The sequence below is a fragment of the Protopterus annectens genome, chromosome 2.part2 (assembly GCF_019279795.1).
Source record: "Protopterus annectens isolate FY-2018-M chromosome 2.part2, PAN1.0, whole genome shotgun sequence".
Classification (NCBI taxonomy): Eukaryota; Metazoa; Chordata; order Ceratodontiformes; family Protopteridae; genus Protopterus; species Protopterus annectens.
The window spans coordinates 453,640,604-453,663,103 of record NC_056730.1 but is presented as its reverse complement, the minus strand read 5'-3'; the positions used below and the strand labels follow the sequence as shown (position 1 = coordinate 453,663,103).

The window sequence follows — 22,500 nt, the reverse complement described above, 5'->3', positions numbered from 1 at the left end:
CTGTAACTCTGAGACTCTTCTTGCTTAAGTTATTTCTAGGAGCAGAGCAGTTTTCCATGATAAGAATTTTACATCAGCTGTGTTGGCTGGCTTAAAAGGAGGCAGTGTGAGCTTTTCTAATACAAAATTGAGGTCCCAAGTAGGTATTGGTGCTCTCCTTGGGGGTCTTATGTTTCTTGCCCCTCTGAGGTACTGTCTTAGCAGTGGATGTGCAAAAATAGGAGGTTCCGTATTGTAATGAGCTGAAATGGCAAAGGCATGGATTTGGGCATGGATTTTAATGGATGAAAAGGATAGGCCTTTGTCCAGCATCTCAGTTAGGTATTGCAAAATCAGAGGTATATTTGGAACAAGTGGTTCGAGTCCTTGTGGCTGGTTCCAAGCACAGAATCTCTTCCATTTTTCTGCATAAGATTTCCTAGTGCTGGGCCTCCTGGCTTCTAAAATGACATCCATAACAGCTTTAGAGAGAGGTGTGGTCTGAGTGGCTATATTATTGGCCATGTAGCCAGATTTAAGGTTCTGAGTTGACAGTGTAGAATCGGATTGTTTTGTTGAGTCAGAAGATGAGGAATCAGAGGCAAAGGCCAGGCTGGGCTCGAGACAAGCTCTTTAGGATTGGGTACCAGTGCTGGCGTGGCCAGTCTGGGGCAATCAGGATCAGTTTTGGCTTCTCTTATCTGACTTTTTGGAGTACCTTGGGAAGAGGCGGCAATGGAGGGAAGGCATAAACTGTCAGGGTTTCCCAGCTGAATGAGTATCCACTTTCCATGCTTGTGAGTGATAAGTTCTTGTGCAGAATTTCTGCAGTTGGCAGTTGTGAGGGGAGGCAAAAAGATCTATGTCCGGGCATCCCCATTTCCTTGTTATGCTGAAGACCTGTGGATTTAGTTTTCATTCGTGTGGATCCATGAGATTTCTGCTTAGTTTGTTTGCCAGTGTATTCTTCTTTCCTGGCAGGAATTGTGCCTGCAGATGTACTTGATAGGTCAATGCTGTGCTCCACAGAGTCATGGCTTGCCTGCAAAGGGGGTAGGAATGTGTGCCCCCTTGCTTGTTTATGTACCAGATAACTGTGGTGTTGTCCATCTTTAGCAATAGTTGTCCTGAATGTAGTAAATCCTTGAAGGCTGTCAGGGCATTCTGTATAGCTAGCATCTCTTTTTGATTGATGTGAAGATGCATTTGTTCCTTGGGCCATGTGCCCCGAATATATTTTCCTGCCATGTGTGTCCCCCAGGCATAATCCGATGCATCCGTTGTTATTGTCTGCCTGGCTGTGGGTAAGATGAAAGGCTGTCCCTTGTTGTGGTGACAGGCCCTGGACCACTATCAAAACTCCTGTTGTAGACAGGGAATTATAGTAACTATTGTTTCTAGGCTGTGGCAATGTTGAGTCCAAACACTTTTTAGATACCATTGTAGTTTCCTCATATGCAGTCTTGCATATGGAATTAGTAGGATGCAGGAAGCCATGAAGCCCAGGGCCTGCAGAATTTTTCTTGCAGGGAGCTGGGTCTTTGTTGCCATCATTTGAAAGTAATGAGTCAGTTTCCTTTGTCTGGCGTGAGATGAGCCATCTGGGTAGTTGTATTTAAGCTTGCACCCAGGAATAATATCTCTTGAGATGGCACTAGTTTTGATTTCTTTTCGTTTACTGTGTACCTTAGGCAAATTAATAATCTTTTTACAAACGCCATATGCTTTAGTAGAATGTTCTTGCTCTCTGCTTGAATAAGGCAGTCGTCAAAGTAGGGATGTATCTGAATTCCTCTTTGTCTGCAAAATGCAATTACTGGTTCCAGGCATTTTGTGAAGACCCTGGGCGCAGTAGATAAGCCAAAGGGCAGTGCAGAGAATTGGTAATGCATTGAGCCAGCTATGAATCTGAGGTATCTTCTGCAAGATTGTCTGACTGGGACATGCAGGTATGCCTCCTTGAGGTCCAACATAACTAGCCAAGCCTTCTTGCCCAGCATGGATAGAAGTTGCTGCAGTGTTAACATCTTGAATTTTGGAACCTCCAGGAAAGTATTTAGGATTGACAAGTCCAGTATTGGTCTCCAGGCTTTGTCCTTTCTGGGAACCAGGAAGAGTTTAGTAAAATCCTTGTCCCTGTTCTTGCTGTGGTACTCTTTGAATCGCTCCCATGTCCATGAGAGCAGCAATTTCCTTTTGTGCCTCTGCCCATTGGTTTTGTGGCAGGTCCGGCATACCTTTTGATTTTGGAAGGGTGTGAAAGTGGAACCTGTAAGCCCTGAGAAACTATATTCAGTACCCATTTGTCCTGGGTAATTATGTGCCAATTTTGTGTGAAAAGTGCTAGCTTTCCCCCTAGGGGTGCTGCCAAAAGGTAAGTGCTTGGTCTTTTTAGAGGAAAGTCATTTGGACCGTTTCCTATAAGGTTGTGATTTGTCTTCTCCTTTGGGGGCAGAAGCACCCCATTGTTTAGGTCTGCAGGAGCCTTGGGGCTGAGATCTGCCTCTTTGTGGCCTGTCTGACACCTGAAAGGACCAATTTGTTGAAGGCCAGTTTCTACTAAACCTAGGTGGTTGAATCTGTAAGAAATCCTTTACTGTCTGCATAGATTTTGCTTTATTCTCCATTTTCAACACCTCTTCTGCCTTATCCTCCATTTTCAACACCTCTTCTGCCTTAACACCAAACAAAGTATCATGCTGTAATGGAGCATCCAGTAATTTTACTTTAACATGTTCAGGTAAACTTTGTTCTTTTAACCAAGCATGCCTTCAAATGACAGAGCATGTAACTGCGGTTCTGTGAGAAGCCTCTAAGGAATCAAAACCACATTGCAGAGTATGTTTTCTCACTTGTTCAGCTGCATGCAATAATTCCTGCATTTCCTTATTGTCAGGATTCTCTGAATTTGTAAACATTTTCTGTTTTAACAAAGACATGAGGTACTATTGATATTTAACCATGTGAAACTGGCAGTTTAAAGCCCTTACAGCTAAAGTAGCAGAGGTGTAAACTTTTTTTCCCCATCTATCCAGAGCTCTAGAATCCCTATCAGAGGGAACAGGGTTTTTAGCAGTGGAAGCCTTAACCCCTTTGGGACCCAGAGAAATTGTTTCAGGATCAGCAGCAGGGTTCTTAAAGAAATGGAGAGTCAGGGACCCTGCAATACCTGTCTGGCTTGACTGGTGCAGGGGGTAAAGAATCAGGAGACAGACTGGATTCAGAGAAACTATATCAAGCACAGGGGGGATAGCCAAGGGTCTGTGTTGAGGCAGTAAAAGAAAATCATTGAGCCTTTTCTTGGATTCTGAATAATCCTGGCTCTCCCAGTGGAAATGTTCCCTAATGGTGTGCAGTGTTTCCCCAAAAAAAGAGTAATCCTCAGGTGGACAGGCTGAAGGTATAGATTCTTCAGCATCAGAGTCCTCATACGGAGGAAGAGAACTGCCCTGATCTGAAGAGGAATAAGAGGAAATAGAAACCTGGTCAGAGGAATCATAGTCCGTGTTCTTGCCTACTTTTATCAGGAGGGGGATGGGGAACCCCTGATCAAAGTAATTAAGTCTTCGGCCATTTTAAGCATCTGTTTCTTTGGCATGGTTGACTGTCCAGGAGAATGCTGTACTTGTTTCTTTGTCTTTAATGGTGTCTTTGACTGTACTTTAGCTGCTGCAGAGGATTTAATAGTAAGCTGTGAAGGTCTGAAAACACCCTCAGAAGCAGATGCCTGCTCAGCGGCTCCGGACCCATCTGAGAGAATATTTTCCATAGGCCCAATACCTCGAGTATCCGGAGGCCTAGTTGTCTCCACATGGGAGTCGGATACGGCCTGTGGCTCTGAGGTAGCGGGTGTTGGGCTGCGAAAGCGTCTCACTGAGAAACCGCGACTGGCCTAGAAGAGGCTTCATCGGTTTTGGACCTCTGATGCCTGTCCTTTTCCTTGTCTTCGCGTTTTTTCTGAATTCCGGTCGCTGGTTGTTCCGACGGCATTATATAGTTAAACCTTCGACCAAAGTATTGTAATGCAAAATCAAACAGACGTTTAACAGTGCGTTTGTTGAATCTAGCACAAAACAGACAACTAGTAACGTCGTGGTCAGGGCCTAGGCAAAGAATACAGTAGGAATGAAAGTCCTTATGAGGTATTTGCTTCCCACAAGAAATACAATTGCTAACTTTTACAGACATCGTCTGGAGCAAGAAAAAGTTTCCCCAGCGGGGTACTTAGCTTTATTGAAGACTTCGGTTCTGAAACTTTATTTCAAAAATCCCAGGAGTCGGCCGACCGGCACTTGCGAACTGCTTCTGCTTCGGGCACCGCGCGGCAAGAAAGACTGAAGAAAATGGCGTCAGTTGCATCTTATACCCCTGGCGCACTGACGTCAGGGAAAAGGCGACAGCAACCGACGCTGGACCTAGACTTTGGAACTCGGGCCGACTGTGGGTAGCCTGCCAGCAGGATAACCTGCCGACTGCGGGTAGCCTGCCAGCAGGATAACCCAAGTGTAATGACTGCAACAGTGAAACATGATGAACATCCATACATATGATACGATATTACAGTAATCCTTACAAGTAGTGTGTAGGTTAGAGACCTACCTTGTGAATGCAGCAGCTGACAGAAAACTGTTCAGGGCTGACTGTGTGATGCAAGCAGTACACAGCCAATACATGGATAGGTACAGGTTGTGTGGGTTGCCCGACATCAACAATTTTAATATATGTATGCGAGTAGAAGTAAGGTGTCAGTCCCCTAGGGCCTTAAGTTGTAGTGAATGTGCTATGTGTCGTCTCTTAGCCAAAGCCAGGGCATACTGGTCAGGCCTACATCTGCCTACAGGGACACAATCAGGGGGTTCCTCCAAGTCCTCCTGTGACTGTGGTGACCTAAGCACTGATTGGGAGGGGGGCGAGTATCCCTTCCCTTTGCTGATCCTGCTGCAGCTGTTTCCGTAGGATCATACTGTGTAGCATGGCACATACTGTGAACATATGTGCACATGTGGCTGGAGAGTACTGCAGGGCTCCACCAGATATATCAAGGCACCAAAACAGTGACTTCAGAAGCCTAAACATATGCTTTATGATGTTCCTAGCTTGTGCATGTGCCTCATTATGACATTCTTCCACAGGTGTGTGTGAATTTCTGATGGGTGTCATCATCCAAGGTTCCAGTGCATAGCCAGCATCCCCAAGTAAATGCTTGTGTGGAATGTCCCGCTCTAGCAAACATCTGGTACAGCTGTGATGTGTGCCAGATATGGGAGTCGTGATAACTGCCAAGGCTGCCAGCATATATATTCATGATAATCCCCTGGGCATTGCACACAACCTGGAAGCTGATGGAATGGTACCCCTTGCAGTTGACGTAGATTCTACCCTCCTCACCCAGTGGTGACTTGATATGTCCATGAGTGCAATCTATGGCACCCAGTAACTCAGGTACTGTGCTACACAGTAGAAGAGCTGAATACTGCTGGCCCTCGCCTCAGCGGTGAGGAGAAAAGAAATGTGGTCATTGGCATGTGGTAGCATGGCATCTAGAACTGGAGTAGTACTCTGGATGCTGATGCCTGTGAAACCCACATCATGTCCCCAGTTGGTCTTTGGAAAGTACCTGTCTGTAGCTAGTATACTAAGGGCTACACATACCTTTGTTTCCACTGGGATGAGTTCCCCAATGTTAGCACCGGGTCTGGGTTGAGGGCAGCAGAGTTCAAACCATTCTTGTAATATGTCCCTGTCCACCCAGTAGCGCTCTACAATCTCCAGCTAATGTAGCTCCTGGAAGGTTACCCTGGGCCTGAACACTCTTCTTCTAGGCCTATTGTCAGCAGCAGCAGCAGCACTGAAGTCAGTATCTAGCATATACAGATGTAGCAAACCTGCAGCAGCCCTTAGCATTCTTTCAGTTAAAATTTCCAAGTTTGTAGTCCAATGATGCAGAGTATGGGGGAAAAATCAGACTGTAGGGTGTATGTATACTTTATAGTGCTCTGCTGTAGGTGCAGACCTTGTGAATGGCAACCTATGATGCATTCCACATGCCTAATATATCATTAACATTTAATGGCCCTAGTTTAAGTTAAACAGGGGTCAAAACTAATTTGTATATGTCATTGGCTTTTTAGATACACTCAGCACTGTGGCTCGCCGCGCAAACCAGAGCTGAGCAATTAGTGTTCACCCCCCCAGACATCCACACTCAGCATGGCAGAGTGTGGTGGAAACACGTGCCCTTTAGCTAAACAAAGCTTAGGAGTGAGTGCACACCCACCCCTTGAAAGGACACACTCAGCACGGCTGCATGCAAACAGGCACAGGTAAGCTGAAATATACTTAGAAGTCACTGGACACACCGTCCCCTGGTGTCAGCTACCTCCTCTATAAACACCAACATGGTTCTCTGCCTACATGAAGGGGATATGCGGACATGATTACCCCTTTATGCTATTCAGTAACTCCACCTCATTTGCATAGGGATCCATGCTCACAGCCTGGAAACTATACCTTCAAAGGCCTACCACGTTAGTAACAGCACTAATGCACCACTGTAGATACTTCATGCAAGGTCCTGTAATACATTTCTGTCACGTAATATTAATTTTGTTTTTTCCAATTTTTTTTGTAATGATGCAGGTTTGCGCACTGCGGCGTGCTGCGCAAACATGCCCAGATTATTAAAAAAAAAAAACGTATTTCCTTTAACTTTTCAGACACACAGGAGGACAGTTTTACTCACATCTGTCATGGTATGCCATTTCTGTCTATACATCTACATTTTTATAGCTCCTTTTGTCAGTCTACACTCCTGTACATGGAATTTTTCTATGTACATGACAGAAACTGACACTGGGTCTGGAGAGCTGCCTATCTGCTTGCTGGATCGCTCTACCTGACTCATTTGCATGAAATTCACCTGCTTATGAGGCGATTTGCATGTCATGAAAGTTCCCATGTTGGCATGTACATGCGCACCATTCAGAAGTGCTTACTGAATTTAAAACTGGCTTCCCTTCTGGTAATCAGCACGGCACATTGCCTACACACTAAAAATAAAATGTGCAGGCTTTACTAAATTACCACCAATATGTTTAAAATCACATAAGGAAGTGAGAAGAGAGTAAGAAAATGCATTTTGTTAAATATATAATGTTCTTACCAATAAATAGTACACATTATAAAATTCTTTTAGGTTCATAGGCAGGTACTAGGCTATCTGCCAAAGGGCATTTATAAGTCTGGCAAGATTGTGTCAGCTTTCGCCACCCCATTGAATAATTAACTGATCCTCTGTCAAGCAGTGCCAATGAAGTGATCCCAGGGGTGTATTTTCTGTTACCCATCCACTTGTCAAGGTTTCTCTTGAGTGGTATGAGGGGCTCTGCCTGATGTAATTTGGAATTTTGTGACAGGAATCTATCCCTCCAGCATATTCTATTTATTGTTGTGGTGAGGTTTAGCTCACTAGAGCACGTGGCTCGCAGTGAAGGATTTGTTTAGGTGGAGCATGTCCATCAATTCTGAGTGGGACATGGCTTTGTAAGTCAGGCAGAGATCACCTCTGAGTAAGATATAGGCCATGGAGTAGAGCTGGGATTTTTTCAGTCAGGCTGCATAGGACATATGTTTGAGGCCAGCAATCCTCTTGGTGAGGTACTTTTGTGGTCTTTTCAGTTGTTGGAAGTGTCCTGTGAGGTGCATCCCAAATGGGGCATTGTACTGTATGATGGGTCTAATGAGTGACTAGTAGAGGGGCACTATAACCTCTATTTCTAGATGCGAACCCTTTAGTAATTAGATGGGCTACATAGAAGGATTTCCTAACTACTTTGGCAATATGATTGTCAAAGGAGAGATTACTATCTACCTGGGTCCCCTGATCTCTTATTAGCTCTTTTGTATTAAGGGAGCTGCCACCTATGTGTTAATTCGTGGGTGTTTTGTTTTTCCCAAATGGGATGACTATGCATTTTTTGGCATTTAGCTTGAGGCCATGACTTTAACACCAGGTGTCTGTCTCAGTAAGGCCCTTTTGGAGGATGTCCGTGTCAGCTGGAGAGTCAATTATGGCTCCCAGTTTGCAGTCATCGGCGAACTTTGTTAGCCATAGTCCTCCTGCGTTTGCCTGTACTTCTGAGAAATATATGCCGAACAGTAGGGGTCCCGGGACAGAGCCTTGTGGGACACCACTTGTGACTGGTTTAAAATTGGACCTGGAGCCCTCTATTCTTACTGTGGGAGTTCTGTCTGTAAGCCAGTTGGCACCCATCTCGTGACGTAGGGGTTTATGTTCAGGCTGGTGACTTTTTCTGTAATAACCGAGTGGAGAATGGTGTCAAAAGCCTTGGCGAGGTCAAGGTAGGCTGTGTGAACCACCTTTCCCTCATCTATGGCCTTGGTGACTGTCTCGAAAAAGTCAACCAGGTTTAGTAGGCATGATCTGTCCTTAAAGCTGAACTGGGTCGGGTCAAGTGTTTGGAGGTTCCTAATGTCTTTGTTAATGAGCTCCATGATGATGCGCTCCATAGCCTTACAGACTACGCTAGTCAGGCTTATGGGGCAATAGTTACCAGGGTCAGTTGTGGCCCCTCGGTATGACCCTAACCCTGAGCAGTATCCTTCCTTCACCAAGAATGATGCCACAATATAGAGACAAGATGATCAGCTTTAACAATTGGCTTAATGTCTGGTGTCATTCAAAGGGGATCCAGTGTCTGTCTGCCTGGGATGACATGCTTGACAAGCCACGCTGCTTCGCAAGGGACGGCTTGCACCTGTCACCCCTGGGATTCCGGATATTGGCTAAGGCTCCTGCCACCCCCATAGTGCCTTTTTTAGGCAAGGCTCAAATTCTAAACCTACCACCCTAGAAAACAAAAATGGGAAGAAACTGAGGGTAATGCTGCTCAATGCCAGAAGTCTAAATCTCAAAATGCACGCACTCGAGGCCCTTCTCAGTATGGAGAACATCGATGTCTGTGCTGTAACTGAAACCTGGTTCAAGGCTCCTGAGAGCACCCGGCACTATTAGGTTTTACCTCATATCATGCTCCAGCCCCAAAACCCAGACCACACCACAAAAGGAGGGGGTGTATCCATATTCATAAAGGATACCCACACCTCCAGGTTGGTGGCAACGCAGGAAGCTTCGGAAACCATCCAGGTGCAACTAACCATAGGCAAAACTGCTCTACAAATTGTAGCATGCTACAGGCCACCCTCTCAAACTCAGGAACCCAACACAGCCTTCCTGAAGACACTGGAGGGTATAAATGTATCTCCAAACACCATCATATTGGGTGACTTCAACTACCCGAATATAGACTGGGAACATTACTCAAGCCCTAACTTTCTAGCCCAACGGTTCCTGGAGTTCATAAATTAAATGCCATGGAACAGCTAGTCACTGTTCCCACAAGAGGAGAAAATATACTAGATCTCATTGTCACAAACATGGGGACAAAATGCTCCACACCGAAGTATATCCCTCATTGGTGAGATCTGATCATAAACTAATCTCACTGGAAATCCACATCCCGCCCCACCCCAAACAAAAAGACCATAGTGAAGAACTTCTCTAAAGCAAACTTCACACTACTCAAGACTGGTGTGGTATCCTTCAAGGCCCCTGAGCCAGAGGAAACCACAACCCAAGCTGCGGAAGCCCTTACAAATGCCTTCTATGAACACCTCCAGGACTGCATGGATCAGGCAATCCCAAATAAAACCAAGACTCTTTCCACAAAGGGCAAACGTCCAGTCTGGTGGACCCCAGCCATTAACAAACTTTACAATAAGAGGAGAAAGCTATTACATGATAGAACAAAATCCATAAAAGGGAAGTCACCCCTGATCATTATTAGTTAAAAATTACGAGCACTCATAAAATCAACTAAGGCCAATTTTGAGAGAAAAATTGCCATGGATTCAAAGGACAATCATAAGGCCTTTTTCAGCTATGTTAGGAACCTGGGTGGAAACTCCCAGATATGCTCAGAATTAGTCCAAAATGATACAAAAATCACTGAACCCACAGACATTGCCAACATACTGGCAGACAGGTTCAGTGCAAACTTCACCCCTCTCCCTAAAGGAGAGATAACTATCCCAGCCGAGTGTAGCCTCCCGGACATCTCAAATGTGCAGGTGAAAGCTGCTCTCTAAAGCTAAAAACACAGCATCAGTGGGACCAGATGGTGTCCCGGCTGTGTGCTACACGAGCTAAATGAGGAATTAACCCCGCACATAAGGCAGCTGTTTAATCTCAGCCTTACCACAGGATACGTGCCCAAGGAGTGGCGTACGGCAACTGTGGTCCCACTCCACAAAGGCGCCTCTACGGACCCTGGTAATTACCGCCCCATAAGCTTAACAAGTCTAGTCTGCAAAGCTATGGAGAGGATCATAATGGAGCTCATAAACAAAGATATAGGGAACTTGCAGACATTGGACCCGACCCAGTTTGACTTTGTCAAGGGAAAATCATGCCTTTTGAACTTGGTCGACTTCTTCGAAACAGTCACCAAGGCCATTGATGAGGGAAAGGCAGTCCATACAGCCTACCTTGACCTTGCAAAGGCTTTCGACACAATACCCCACTCGGGTATTGTAGAAAAACTTACCAGCTTAAATGTAAACCCATATGTCACAAGATGGGTTGCAAACTGGCTTAAGGACAGAACCCACAGGGTTAGAGTTGCTGGCGCTGTGTCAGACTCCAAGCCGGTCACAAGTGGTGTCCCACAGGGCTCGGTCCTTGGCCCCCTATTGTTTGGCATCTACTTCTCAGAAGTACAGGCCAGCATGGGAGGACTTTGGCTGACAAAGTTTGCAGACGACTGCAAACTGGGCCATAGTGGAAAGTGCATCGGACACGGATATCCTTCAGAAGGGACTCACGGAAACAGATAGCTGGTGCCAGAGCCATGGCCTGAAGTTAAACGCCAAAAATGTATAGTCATACCCTTCGGGAAAAACAAGGTAACCCCAAGCTACCATATAGGTGGCAATCCACTAAGCACAGAAGAGGTTATCAGGGACCTGGGGACCCAGGTTGACAGTGGCCTTTCTTTTGACACTCACATTGCTAAAGTGGTTAGAAAGACCGTCTACATTGCCCACCTGATCATGAAGGGATTCACATCCAGATCTAGTGAGGTCATTGTTCCCCTGTACTCTTCACTTATCAGACCAATGATCGAGTACAATGCCCCATTCGGGATGTATCTCACCCGACATCTGCAGCAATTGGAGAGACCCCAAAAGTTCCTCACCAAAAGGATAAAGGGACTCCAAAATCTGTCATATGCTGCCAGATTGAAGAAACTCCAGCTCTACTCAGTCGCATACCGGCTGCTCAGAGGTGACATGTGCCTGACATACAAGGCCATGTCCAACCCGAATTAATGGACATGCTCCACCTCAAAAATCCAAATCCACCAAAACCACTAGAGCAAGCGACTTAAACCTTAGCACGGATATAAATAGGACGTGCTGGAGGGATAGATTTATCACTCAGAGACTCCCTATGCTGTGGAATAAAATCCCGGTCCATGTGAGGCAGAGCACCTCGCTGACTCTGTTCAAGAGAAATCTAGACCTGTGGATGGGAGATCGTAGGTTTACCCCGGGAATCATCTCTGTGTCACTGCTGGACAGAGGCACAACAAACTAATGGGCACAGTATTTTTTCATATAAGGGGTGGCGTAAGCCACAAAAATTTGGGCTAGGCTTATAAATGCCTTAGGGCAGATAGCCTAGTATAAACCTATGAACCTATGAACCTATGAACCTATGGAGAGGAATAACTGTTGCTGTGCGCCATTCTATGGGCACGTAGCCTGTGGAGCGGCTGAGGTTGAACAGCGTGTTTAGGTGGAGGGTTAATTTGTTCTGTAGGTCGTGCAAGACGCAGCCTGGGACACCATCTGGTCCCATTGACGCTGTGTTTTTGGCTTTTGAAAGGGCTGTTTTTACCTGTGCGTCTGTGATTTTTGGGACACAGAACTTTTCCGGTACTGTTGTGGGCCCTTTTGGAGGTGAAAGGGGGGTGAAGTTTGCACTGAATTGGTCTGCCAGGATGTTGGCAATATCAGTAGGTTCAGTATATTTTGTGCTATTTTGCACTAGTTCAGTGCATATCTGCAAGTTGCCACTTAGATTCTTAACATAGCTAAAGGCTTTGTGGTTTTCTTTTGAATCCTTGGCTATTTTTCTTTTGAAGTTAGCCTCGGATGACTTAATGAGGGACCTTAAGTTTCTTACCGATACTGATCACGGATGTCTTTCCTTCTTGGGATTTGCTTTTTTTCTGAACTAGTTTCCTCCTTCTATTGTATAACCTGTTTATTGCAGGGGTCCACCAAACTGGTTTCCTTCTCTTAGAGGAGTGAGTCTTGGTTTTGCTAGGAATGGCACGATCCATGCATCCTTGTAGGTGCTCACAGAGTGCATTTGTAAAGGTTTCTGCATCTTGGGCAGTGTTATCCTTTAGCGTGAGGGCTGTGAAACTTACTATCTCTGTCTTAAGTAAGGTGAAGTTTGCTTTACAAAACTTTTTTACTGTGGTTTCCTTAGTTGGGGGGTGGTGGTGGTGGGTTGTGGACATTCAGAGTGATTAGTTTATGGTCTGATCTCACCAGTGACGGGTTGGCCTCCGGTGTGTACACCTGTCACTCATGTTGGTGATGACCAGGTCCAATATGTTTTCACCTCTGGTAGGGGGATTTACCAGCTGATCCAGGACGTTTGAGTTGATGAATTCCAGGAAGCGCTGGGCCTGGGAATTTGAACTCTAGTAGTTTTCCCAGTGAATGGTAGGGTAATTGAAACTGCCCAATATCAGGGTGTTCGGTAGGACCTTCATGTTTTCCAGTGTCTCCAGAAAGGTGGAGTGGTGGTCCTGCGTCATGGAGAGTGATCTGTAGCAGGCCACAATTTGCATTGCAGATTTGCCCGATGTTAGTTGCACATGGATGATCTCAGAGGTATCATGCTGCGCCACTAACCTGGAGGTGTAGGTATCCTTGATGAATATGGATACACCCCCTTCCTTTTGTTTAGGTCAGTGTTCTGTGGCCAAAACATGTGGTATGAGTAGTAGCCCGGTAGTGCTGGGGTGCTCTCTGGAGCCTTGAACCAGGTTTCATTTACTGCACAGATGTCGACGTTCTCCATACTGAGGAGTGCTTCGAGCACGTGCATTTGGAGATTTAAACTCCTGGCTTTGAGTAGCATAACCCTCAGTTTTTTGTTAATTGTGCTGTTTACGGAGGTGGGTTTGACTTTTGAGCCTTGCCTAAAAAAGGCACTATGGGGGCAGCAAGAGCCTTGGCCAGTATTCAAAAGTCTAGGGGTGGACAGGTGCAAGCCGTCTCTTGCAAAGCAATGCGGCTTGTCGAGCATGTCGTCCCTGGCTGACAGACACTGGATCCCCTTTGAATGACACCAGAAGCTTAGGCAATTGTTGAAATTGAACATTTTTTCTTTATACTGAGTTATCATTCTTGGTGAGGGCAGGATGCTACTCAGGGTCAAGGTCATGCCAGCCTGAGCTACATGATCAGAGAGCTCATCCAGGTCTCTCTTCATGTAGTTTTGGGGCTTTTTGCTGAGAAATAAAGACTTTGCAAATATTTTATGTGGTAGACTATTTCCGTCTTTAAAAGGAGGGTAAAGATATGATAGTCCATAATCATTTTTTCTTTACCTGATTCTATGTTAACTGTAGAACCTAGAAGATTTGGAACCTGGGCTTGTGGAGAGTTCAGTTTGTAAATATGTAGTTCGGTTTTTAGTAATTTTAATAATGTTATATACAGTCCTAGAAATGTGTATTATTGCAATACTAAGGGCATTACTTATGCCCCGAGATGTTCATGTAACCTTTTTTTTATGCGTCAGAGACCAAAAGGACTTTCAAAATAAGAAAGCAAGAAATTGTTATTGTAAGAACGATTTGATTAGATTTTTTTTTTAATTTAACCTAATTGTTAATAGTATTTAATAATGCAAGGAATAGGAACTTGACTCCTGGAAGGCCAGTGGACCGAGGCGCTAGAGAGTATTCTTGATAAAAGTTTTTGGATTACTGGCTTGCATGATAGAGTTTCCTTGTCTTTGTATTTTTTCACGTCTTCCCCCAGGGTAGAACTGCCCAAATCAATATTGCTATGCAGAAGATGAGACAGGTGGTAACAATTATTTGCATGGATACAGTATCTCTCTTCTCACTACAATAAAGGCAATAGAACAGTTTTTTATCCATCAGCTGAGTAATTGCCTATGCAGTACTGTGAGCAGTACCTGCCAGGCAGAGCTACATACTTCCCTGTGCTATGCCATGAAGGCAGCGACAAATTCCTCTACCAAAGTATGTGATTAAGCTTAAAAAGAAGGGTGGGCTTTCCCTTCTGTGAGTCTAAGGTAAGGAAATGAAAGTTTCATAAGTATAAGCAGGTTTCCTGGTACCTAAACAATACTGAACAATACTGCAGAGCAATCCAACCTAAGGGTTGAGTTAAATAAGAGTAGATGACAGACTTTTAACTACAAACTTCACTGGAATTATACCTAGGGATTGTGGAAAACATCTGAGAAACAGAAAATAAAAGCAAAACTCATGCGGAGTACTGTCTCTACATGTATGATGCATGCATTTTACAAAGTTAATCTTACCCTTCCATAAATGTCTTCATATACCAGCTGACTAAAGGTCTCCAATCCTTAAGGGAAAAAAAGGGTTCTGGTTACAATGCTGATAAATGTGTATGAAATCATTGTAAAATAAACCAACCAGAGTGCTCTTAAACTGTAACATGTATTCTTTATGTGCTTCTTTACCAAATCAACAGTTTCACCACAATTAAAGTGAAGGCAAAAAAATTAGCACCACCTACATTTTTAGTGTGTTACTTATACCACTTGAGAGGAAAGAGGCATTTACTAAAAGAAAATGGTTGCCTCAATGCAGGTATGCTATTCTGAAAAGGGTAAAGGCCTGACAACTCCACAGATATTGATAAAAGTGCTAGCAGCAAGAACCAAGGAAATGTTTTGGATGACAAACGTAGTACATATGAAGTCTGGGAGGCATAAAATATTTATGCAGATACTGGGAATGCTCCAAAGCTCAGGAAAAAAAGCATAAAACTGTATCATTGGAAAATGTGTTGAGAGGAACAAAGTGCAATAGCAGATAAAAGCTCCATAACAAACTTAAACTAAACTACTGTGTTACAATGTTAATGTATAGCATACAGGCAGTTCACAGCAGAACAGCGCAATACAAAGACTCACTAAATATTCTGTAAACAAAGAATAAGTAAGGAACATACAAGGACGTGATCTAATGCAACTGACATCTCAAGAGACAGATTCCTGAGGAGCGGGTGTGTATAGCATCGGCTTCATTATTAGACTGTATCCTGCTCCATGTATTGCAAGTGTACTGTCAGATCTGTGCTGCACACTCACTGCTTGGGCATTGTAACATTTATTAATATAAATTATTGTTATGGTTGAGCTTTAGTAAAAGTGCTAGGCTGATGTTCACAGCTTGAAATCTTTACTGCAGCTGGCACAACAAAGCACCAAGCATGTGACATGCCCATTAAGGCTGCACCTGTTCTTAAACCTATGCACTCTACATTCCCCTGATATGTACTACTATATTCCCCAATAAAACAGTATTAAGTCGTTATTACTTGACAATGTTGTAAAATCTACTCCTACAGTATGCATTACAGTTAGCAAATCAGTCATTGGTACTGCAATGGATATCAAGAACATGTCAAAAAAAGTATGAATACTTTTCAGTCCTTTGACTCTTCCAGGATTCTCCAAGTCTCACAAATGACTGGTTCACCGTCATACAGAAGGCAAACAGAAATTAACATTAATCTCATCCTGGAGTACAAGATGAAGCTCACTAGTAGCTCCTTGCTGAAATTTCAAGACTTGCATTGCTGAGTCTTGAGATACCAAAAATACAGGAGAGTAAAGAGCAGCAAATATCAAACATTGCTTTTTTTCTTCCCTGGACCCCTCCCCGAATAAGGCTCAAGCCCTACACATATCAAACTTATATACACCAACTCAGACGGTAATACCCAGGAGAAAAGGGAATTTCCTGAGACATGGATATCTCATACTTAGTATACGTTAAGTCCAGATTTGTGGTCATTTGGTCTGCATATTCTGAGACTTGGTAGTGCAGGTCCGCATATTTTAAATGGATTACCCTCATTAGCAACCTGTAACCTTAATCCCCAGAGCTGGAATCATGCTCATTAAACTTGGTCGACTTTTTCAAAACAGTCACCAAAGACATGGACGAGGGGAAGATTGTGCACACCACCTACCCTGACCTAGCCAAAGCCTTTGACACGATTCCACACTAGGGCATAACAGATATTCTCCCAGCTGGCAACTATATCCCTCCTGTAACCACTCTTAGCATCCACATGTCTGAAACAAATGGTAATGGAAAAAGCAAGTTTCTTGAATAGATATGAGATGGGGGTGGGGGGATGGGGACAGAATGCTGTCTCAGTCACTGAGGAATTAGACCATCCCTTTCATGGAAAAGATCCTTGTTGCTCCCCACCTGAAATCTCTTCTTTGCTCCCCATTTGCCTTGCATTGGTAGGGATTGTTTTGTTTCTTAAAAGGAAGAGACAATTTGGGAGATTTGTAAAGAGGGGCTCGATAAATCTTAAGGCACTGCTTGAATTAACTTCTCACTTTCATCAAATTGTTTGAGGACATGAGTAGCAGAAGGCTGAAAAAACTCCTAGTGCAGAATTCACTTCAGCTAACTTTCTGTTAACTAACCAGGTATGCTTTCTAAAAACATTAGCAGTAGCAGAGACCCTGGACACAGTATCTACACAACCAAACTCTTCAAAGCATGTTTAGATACTTGGAAATGTTAGAAACAGAAAAAATGAGTTATCCTCTGAAGGAAGAGAGGCACATCACTCCCTCAAATGGTATGCACAAAACAGAATAAACTTCCACCACACATGTGCCTGGTAGTTGTGAATTCTATTAGCTTAACTGAAAGAATCCTCTTAACCAAATCAGTCCAATACCTCACCCTCTTTCTCCACTGGAGACTGGTTAGTAGGAATTATTAGTCTGCTACCAGCTAGGGAAACGGTAGATACTGCAGTTGAATCCAATCAGATACAAGATGAAAAAACAATATTTTGAGGTGCCTTATACGACCTGCCTTTTTGGAGACAGAAGGTTGAGAGTCAGGATTACTACAGCCAGCATTAAAAATCTCCAGCAAGGCCCACAAATATGGGAAGGATGGGCATAGATTGAGATACATCAACACATACCATCTTCCCATTCATTATGGAACTAGTCCCAAGAGAAATAAAAATTCCTAAAAAAGAGGTGGGAAGGAGTAAATTTCCCATAAATCAGAGCCATGGGCTTGTGAATTTCTAGGAGAGGAAGCCCGTCTCTGTTTACATCAGAATCTGACCAGATTTTTCTCAAGAATTTCTTTAGTAACACTGCCATCAGGAAAGCATTCTTGAGCATCAGCATTAACAGCCTGTAATACTTGCTTGACTAAGGTAAATAAATAAATAATCTTTTCTAACAGGCATCATCACTTCCCTTTTGAAAACCAAATAGAAGATGGCAGTTTTGCCCTGTCAAAAGCAGAAATGTTGAAGTGCCAGCCTTTTGCTGGGAAAATTCTAAGGATGCAAACCAGAAACATAGCTGTTAAAGAGTAAGACAGAGCAGGGGATCCGTAAAAGTTATCACAAGATGTTCTCCCTCCTAAAACTGAGAATCATTTTGAGGAAAGGTGGTGGATCACAAAATAATAATGACACTACAATTTCCAGGCTTTTAAAGACACATTTATAACTACACAATCATTCTATTACTTACTTTTTATTTTAGACATTCACAGTAAAAACAAATATGACAGTCTCTAAGCTGTAATATGCATTACCTCTCTTATCCCATTATCTTCTGACCGTGTATCACTGTCAGATATAAGAATGGTAATTGTTTACCTATAACTGCTAAAATGTCCACTTTGATTTCATCTGTCCTCAAAGTACACTATGCAATTAATGTCCTCATTAGCAAATAAGCTTATAAATCAACAGTCAATCAGTCCTTACATTTTCAAAATGCTAGCTTGCACACAAAACACATATGCACTTTTGAAGTGATTCTGAGGCAAATATAGCAGAAACTAACAGGATTGGTGAAGAAAATGGAAAATGCGTTACAAAACTTTTGCTTGTGTGTGAAGAATTAGGGCAGTGTGTGTGTGTGTGTGTGTGTGTGTGTGTGTGTGTGTGTGTGTGTGTGTGTGTGTGTGTGTGTGTGTGTGTATTAGAATGCAGATTTGCCCTCGATACTGAAAGATCTGAGACCTGCAGATTTTTTCAGACCAGCTATTCATTCATACATTCCATTACCGATACTGTAGCACAGTTTTGGTTGATCAATGTTCTCTTAAGTCACTGTGTCTTAGAAAACAGAAAAAAATACAGTGTAGTGTGTCGTCTTCCTGAGATGGTGGTAAATCAGATGAATGCAGAAAACATCATGAACTTGCCATATAAGAGCTAGGCTTAATTCATTCCACAAACATGATAATTACACCAGCAAATATCTTAACACAAAATAAATAAAACCCTTAATCATGGTACTTCAACTACTTTCAATCCAAAATATAAACTCAAACTTATCTTTAACTTAGTCTATCTCTCCTAACCCTTAATTACTTTTTTCCATATAACTAACATTACATCCCCTGAAAAGCAACTTAATTTAACAAAGATCCATATTTATATCACATAGTAACACATGCAGCTATACATAGCTCTCTTATTTATGTCCAACTGACACTGTCTTTTTCTTATCTTTCTTCTTTTTTTGTTTAAAGACCTTCTTTTTCTTCTGCTTTACAACTAGAACTGGTACAAGACTATAAACTAGCCATAAACAAACAAATTTGCACTTAAAAGTGCAGAAGTAAAGCTACTAGACACAGGACTTTATCACATTAATAAAATAATAGTTTATATTTCTTAAAGCTGCACTTGTAATTCAAGATTAATTAGCCCAGTTCGTGTTTGGTGAACTTGCCAGTGTCCACTCCATTATAAAATGCTTTTAAGTTTACTACCCAACCTGCAAAATTACATCAATCCAGTGCTTTATGGACAAATGTATGCATGCATGCATTTGCCGAGTAGGATTCAAAAGTATAGTATTTTCTCTGCAAAATATTATGCAGTGGGAAAGCTTCTGGTAGCCATACAAACATGCAGACATTCACATGCACATAGTCACAAACATATGCACATGTACTGCCTCTCTCTCACACAGACACAGCTAGCCAGCCACAGCTAGCCAGCCAGCCAGCCAGCCACACTCACATCACAGTTACTTTAAGGGTCATCATACAGACAAAGCAGTACCTTGTACTACCAACTAGTTTCAGTGGATGTATCCGCATACTTTATTTTAGAAATATTGTTTTGGATGATTCTACAAAGACTTGGGGAACAATGTAGCAGGACAAATGTATTACACTTATTTGCTTAGAGTTCTCAGATTTATGAGAAAAAACAGAGGTAAGGTACTTGATTGCATTGCAAGATTACAATATAATCTAAGAATGAAGGTAAGTGAAGTGTGTGACAAAGTCATGCTATAAAATGAAAGATAGGCAAAGGACTGTGTGTTCTGTCAACAGCAGTATTTTGCAGGTCAGCAGAGTGCACCACAGAGACTTTTTTAAATGCAGCAGTGATGCATGTGGCGGAGTATATATTTTGCCAAGAAAAGAAAGGAAAGTGATGTCCAGATTCCAAATGAGAATTCCCAACTGGATTCATCGATATAAACAGATCTCTTCATTCCACATTTATCAAACAGCTTCAGCCTTATATCTACAATATCAGGTGACAGCATGTTAACCATGGCAGAATAATCACCTGACAAGACAACCACAGCTTACCATTTTCCTTTCAATGAATGCTAGGCCTTACAGCCCAATACAACCCCCACAACAAAGCTACTTTAATAAAGGGCGTCTCTCACAGGATGAGCCATTAGAAAAGTGTTAGTCTGCATCTCACAAGGGCATATAGTGCTTTCACTATGCTAGAAAAAAAAAAAATAAATAAATAAAGTGCATATATTTTCACAAAAAATGAAGGGGCTGTGGCAGTCAGTATGCATTTATTTGGGTGGCACTGGATGATTACCTTGAGTCTTGAAGTTCTTGACAGAAGTAGAAAGGAGGAGGAGTTATATTTAATTTGAAGATTTTATTTTTGTCCGATCCCCGATCGAAGTTACGAACTCCGTGGTAAAACCAAACCAAAGTACTGTCTGCTGCTACAGTGTTGCTGACCGTATCTCACTCTTGTTTTCCCAGCACACACACAGTGTGGGAAAAGAGCGAGTGAGAACCAATCAGTAGCCATCCAGTCACCTACGTGACTGCGGACGTGGCAGTCCGATCTCCTTCCAGTTTACTGCAGTTACAAACCGCATAGACTTCTGGGCATCACAAACTGATGCCGTCCCTCCTTAATCCGGACTACAATTACAGCAGTTCAGATTTACTATTTACAGAAACTATTTTTTTTTTTAATCTGGAACTCGGCAAGCATGCGCAGTTAGAGTTCCAGGACTAATACAGAGTCAGTTGGACTCGCAGCTAAAGTAGAATACAAAAATAAATATTTCATTTTATTTTTTAAAATGTTCAACTTCTTGACTTTTCTTTCCACAGCTGGGGGGGGGGGGGCTGCAGTCCGATGGCACAAGCGGCTACTGTCAAAAGGTCTCTTTCAGCAGTTACATTGAGAAGCATCCCAAGTGTGTCTCCCCAACCCACAGATTGTTCTCCCATGCCCTTAAATAGTGGGACATTTGAAGAGGACATGACTGACACAGAGTGCCAGGTGGCTGAAATAACTGCACCAAAGAAACTTGGATAAGTGATTGGTCTGAAGAACAAGTGATGGTCTCTACAGGTTCACCCACCAACAGCTAAGGCACTGAATGAGCCTGCAGTGGTGACAAGGGCTTTTTATTGCGTTTCTTGTTAAATAAAAAAGTATCCATGCTGGCACTGAAAAAAAGTACCAAAAGCCAGTAAGCATGGATGAAATGAGTCAGTTTGAAGGTAAGTTGTCAAAGAAGTGTTCACAAACAGCACACAAACACTTCACTTAAGAGAAGCAGCAAAATCTCTGCCAGAAACAAAGCAGTCGTCTATGAAATACACCAACAGCAAAGATGACAGAAAAGTAGTCACGAAATGCACACAGCCACGAAATACATTCAGAATATTTTCTGCTCATTTAAAACTCTTCCCCACCCTCCAGTTCTCACAAAACAATTATATGTTTACATAAAAAAATAGCCTGTATCAAACAGTGGTCTCTGGAAGGAATCTTCTGATATTGTGAAAAACATACCAGGAATTTTAAAGGGAAAGATTCATGTTATTTGCAACATAAAGAAAGCAGTTTCTAAAACGGCAACACAATTTTAAACACATTTAATGAATTATCACTTAAGACAAACATTCCATTTACATATATTATACATCACATTATAGCCTTTTTAAAGAATATTTTATTACATTAACATATTTACAGAGAAAGGAAGAAATTCAACATCACACACTCTTCTACAATGTCAGGAATACATTGAATGAACAAGGTAATCTTATACAGCTGACACATTAAGAGTACTATTATTTTCCATAGCAACATTTCAAGGCTATCCCAACTACAAAGTCTTAGTTTGACTTTTAGATCTTATTCTGATTAGAAATCAGAAAAAAGTATAGTACTGCTGTTGGATTTAAACATTCCTTCAATATAGGAACGGAGTTTGATTTCCAATTTATTTGCTATTTGGCTTTTACAGATGAAGTGGAATATTCATTTGTATTATTGAGCTAGTTAAAACAGTATCAGACCAATACCCCTTAAAATTATTTTTAACTCTTGCCAATATACATTTTAAAATTTTCTCACTCTATAAACATGTGTAGCCAATCAACTTTTAAAACTTTACTACATCAACAAACTGAAGAAATCAATTTACTAAACTTGGAGATTTTATAGGCAGTAACAAACACTAAGTTTCCAAAAACACTTTCCAGCATAAACTGAAGTTGGACTGATTTACAGGAAAACTCCACCTTAGAACTCAAATATGTTTTTTCATTGTATATTTTAATACATCAGTATCATTCCAAGTGCTTCCGTTACAACTGTAATGTTTCCCATAAAATGGTGGATGATAGGGCCTGGCTTGGCAAGGTGATCTTGTTTCCTTGCTTTCATTCCTTCTTCCCAAAATAAATTTCAAGTCCTCTTTACATGAGTTATGATAGATACAAGGAAGTGGTGGTGTTTTCTCCTACCATTCTGTCTTAATGGCACGAGTGTGAAGCACTGTCATCTAACATACCTTCTGCAACAGAGCTTCTTCTAGGTTTC

The 22,500-nt window shown here is 42.4% G+C and overlaps 1 protein-coding gene across 1 annotated transcript in view; it reads right to left on the bottom strand.

The window, feature by feature from the left end:
- HEXB (hexosaminidase subunit beta) overlaps nucleotides 1-22,500 on the bottom strand; it is a 783,731-nt gene that overhangs the window by 664,056 nt on the left and 97,175 nt on the right. Inside the window, exon 3 of the mRNA XM_044064438.1 lies at nucleotides 14,660-14,709. Within this exon, the coding sequence (XP_043920373.1) occupies nucleotides 14,660-14,709 (50 nt within the window). The remainder of the gene's footprint in view (nucleotides 1-14,659; nucleotides 14,710-22,500) is intronic.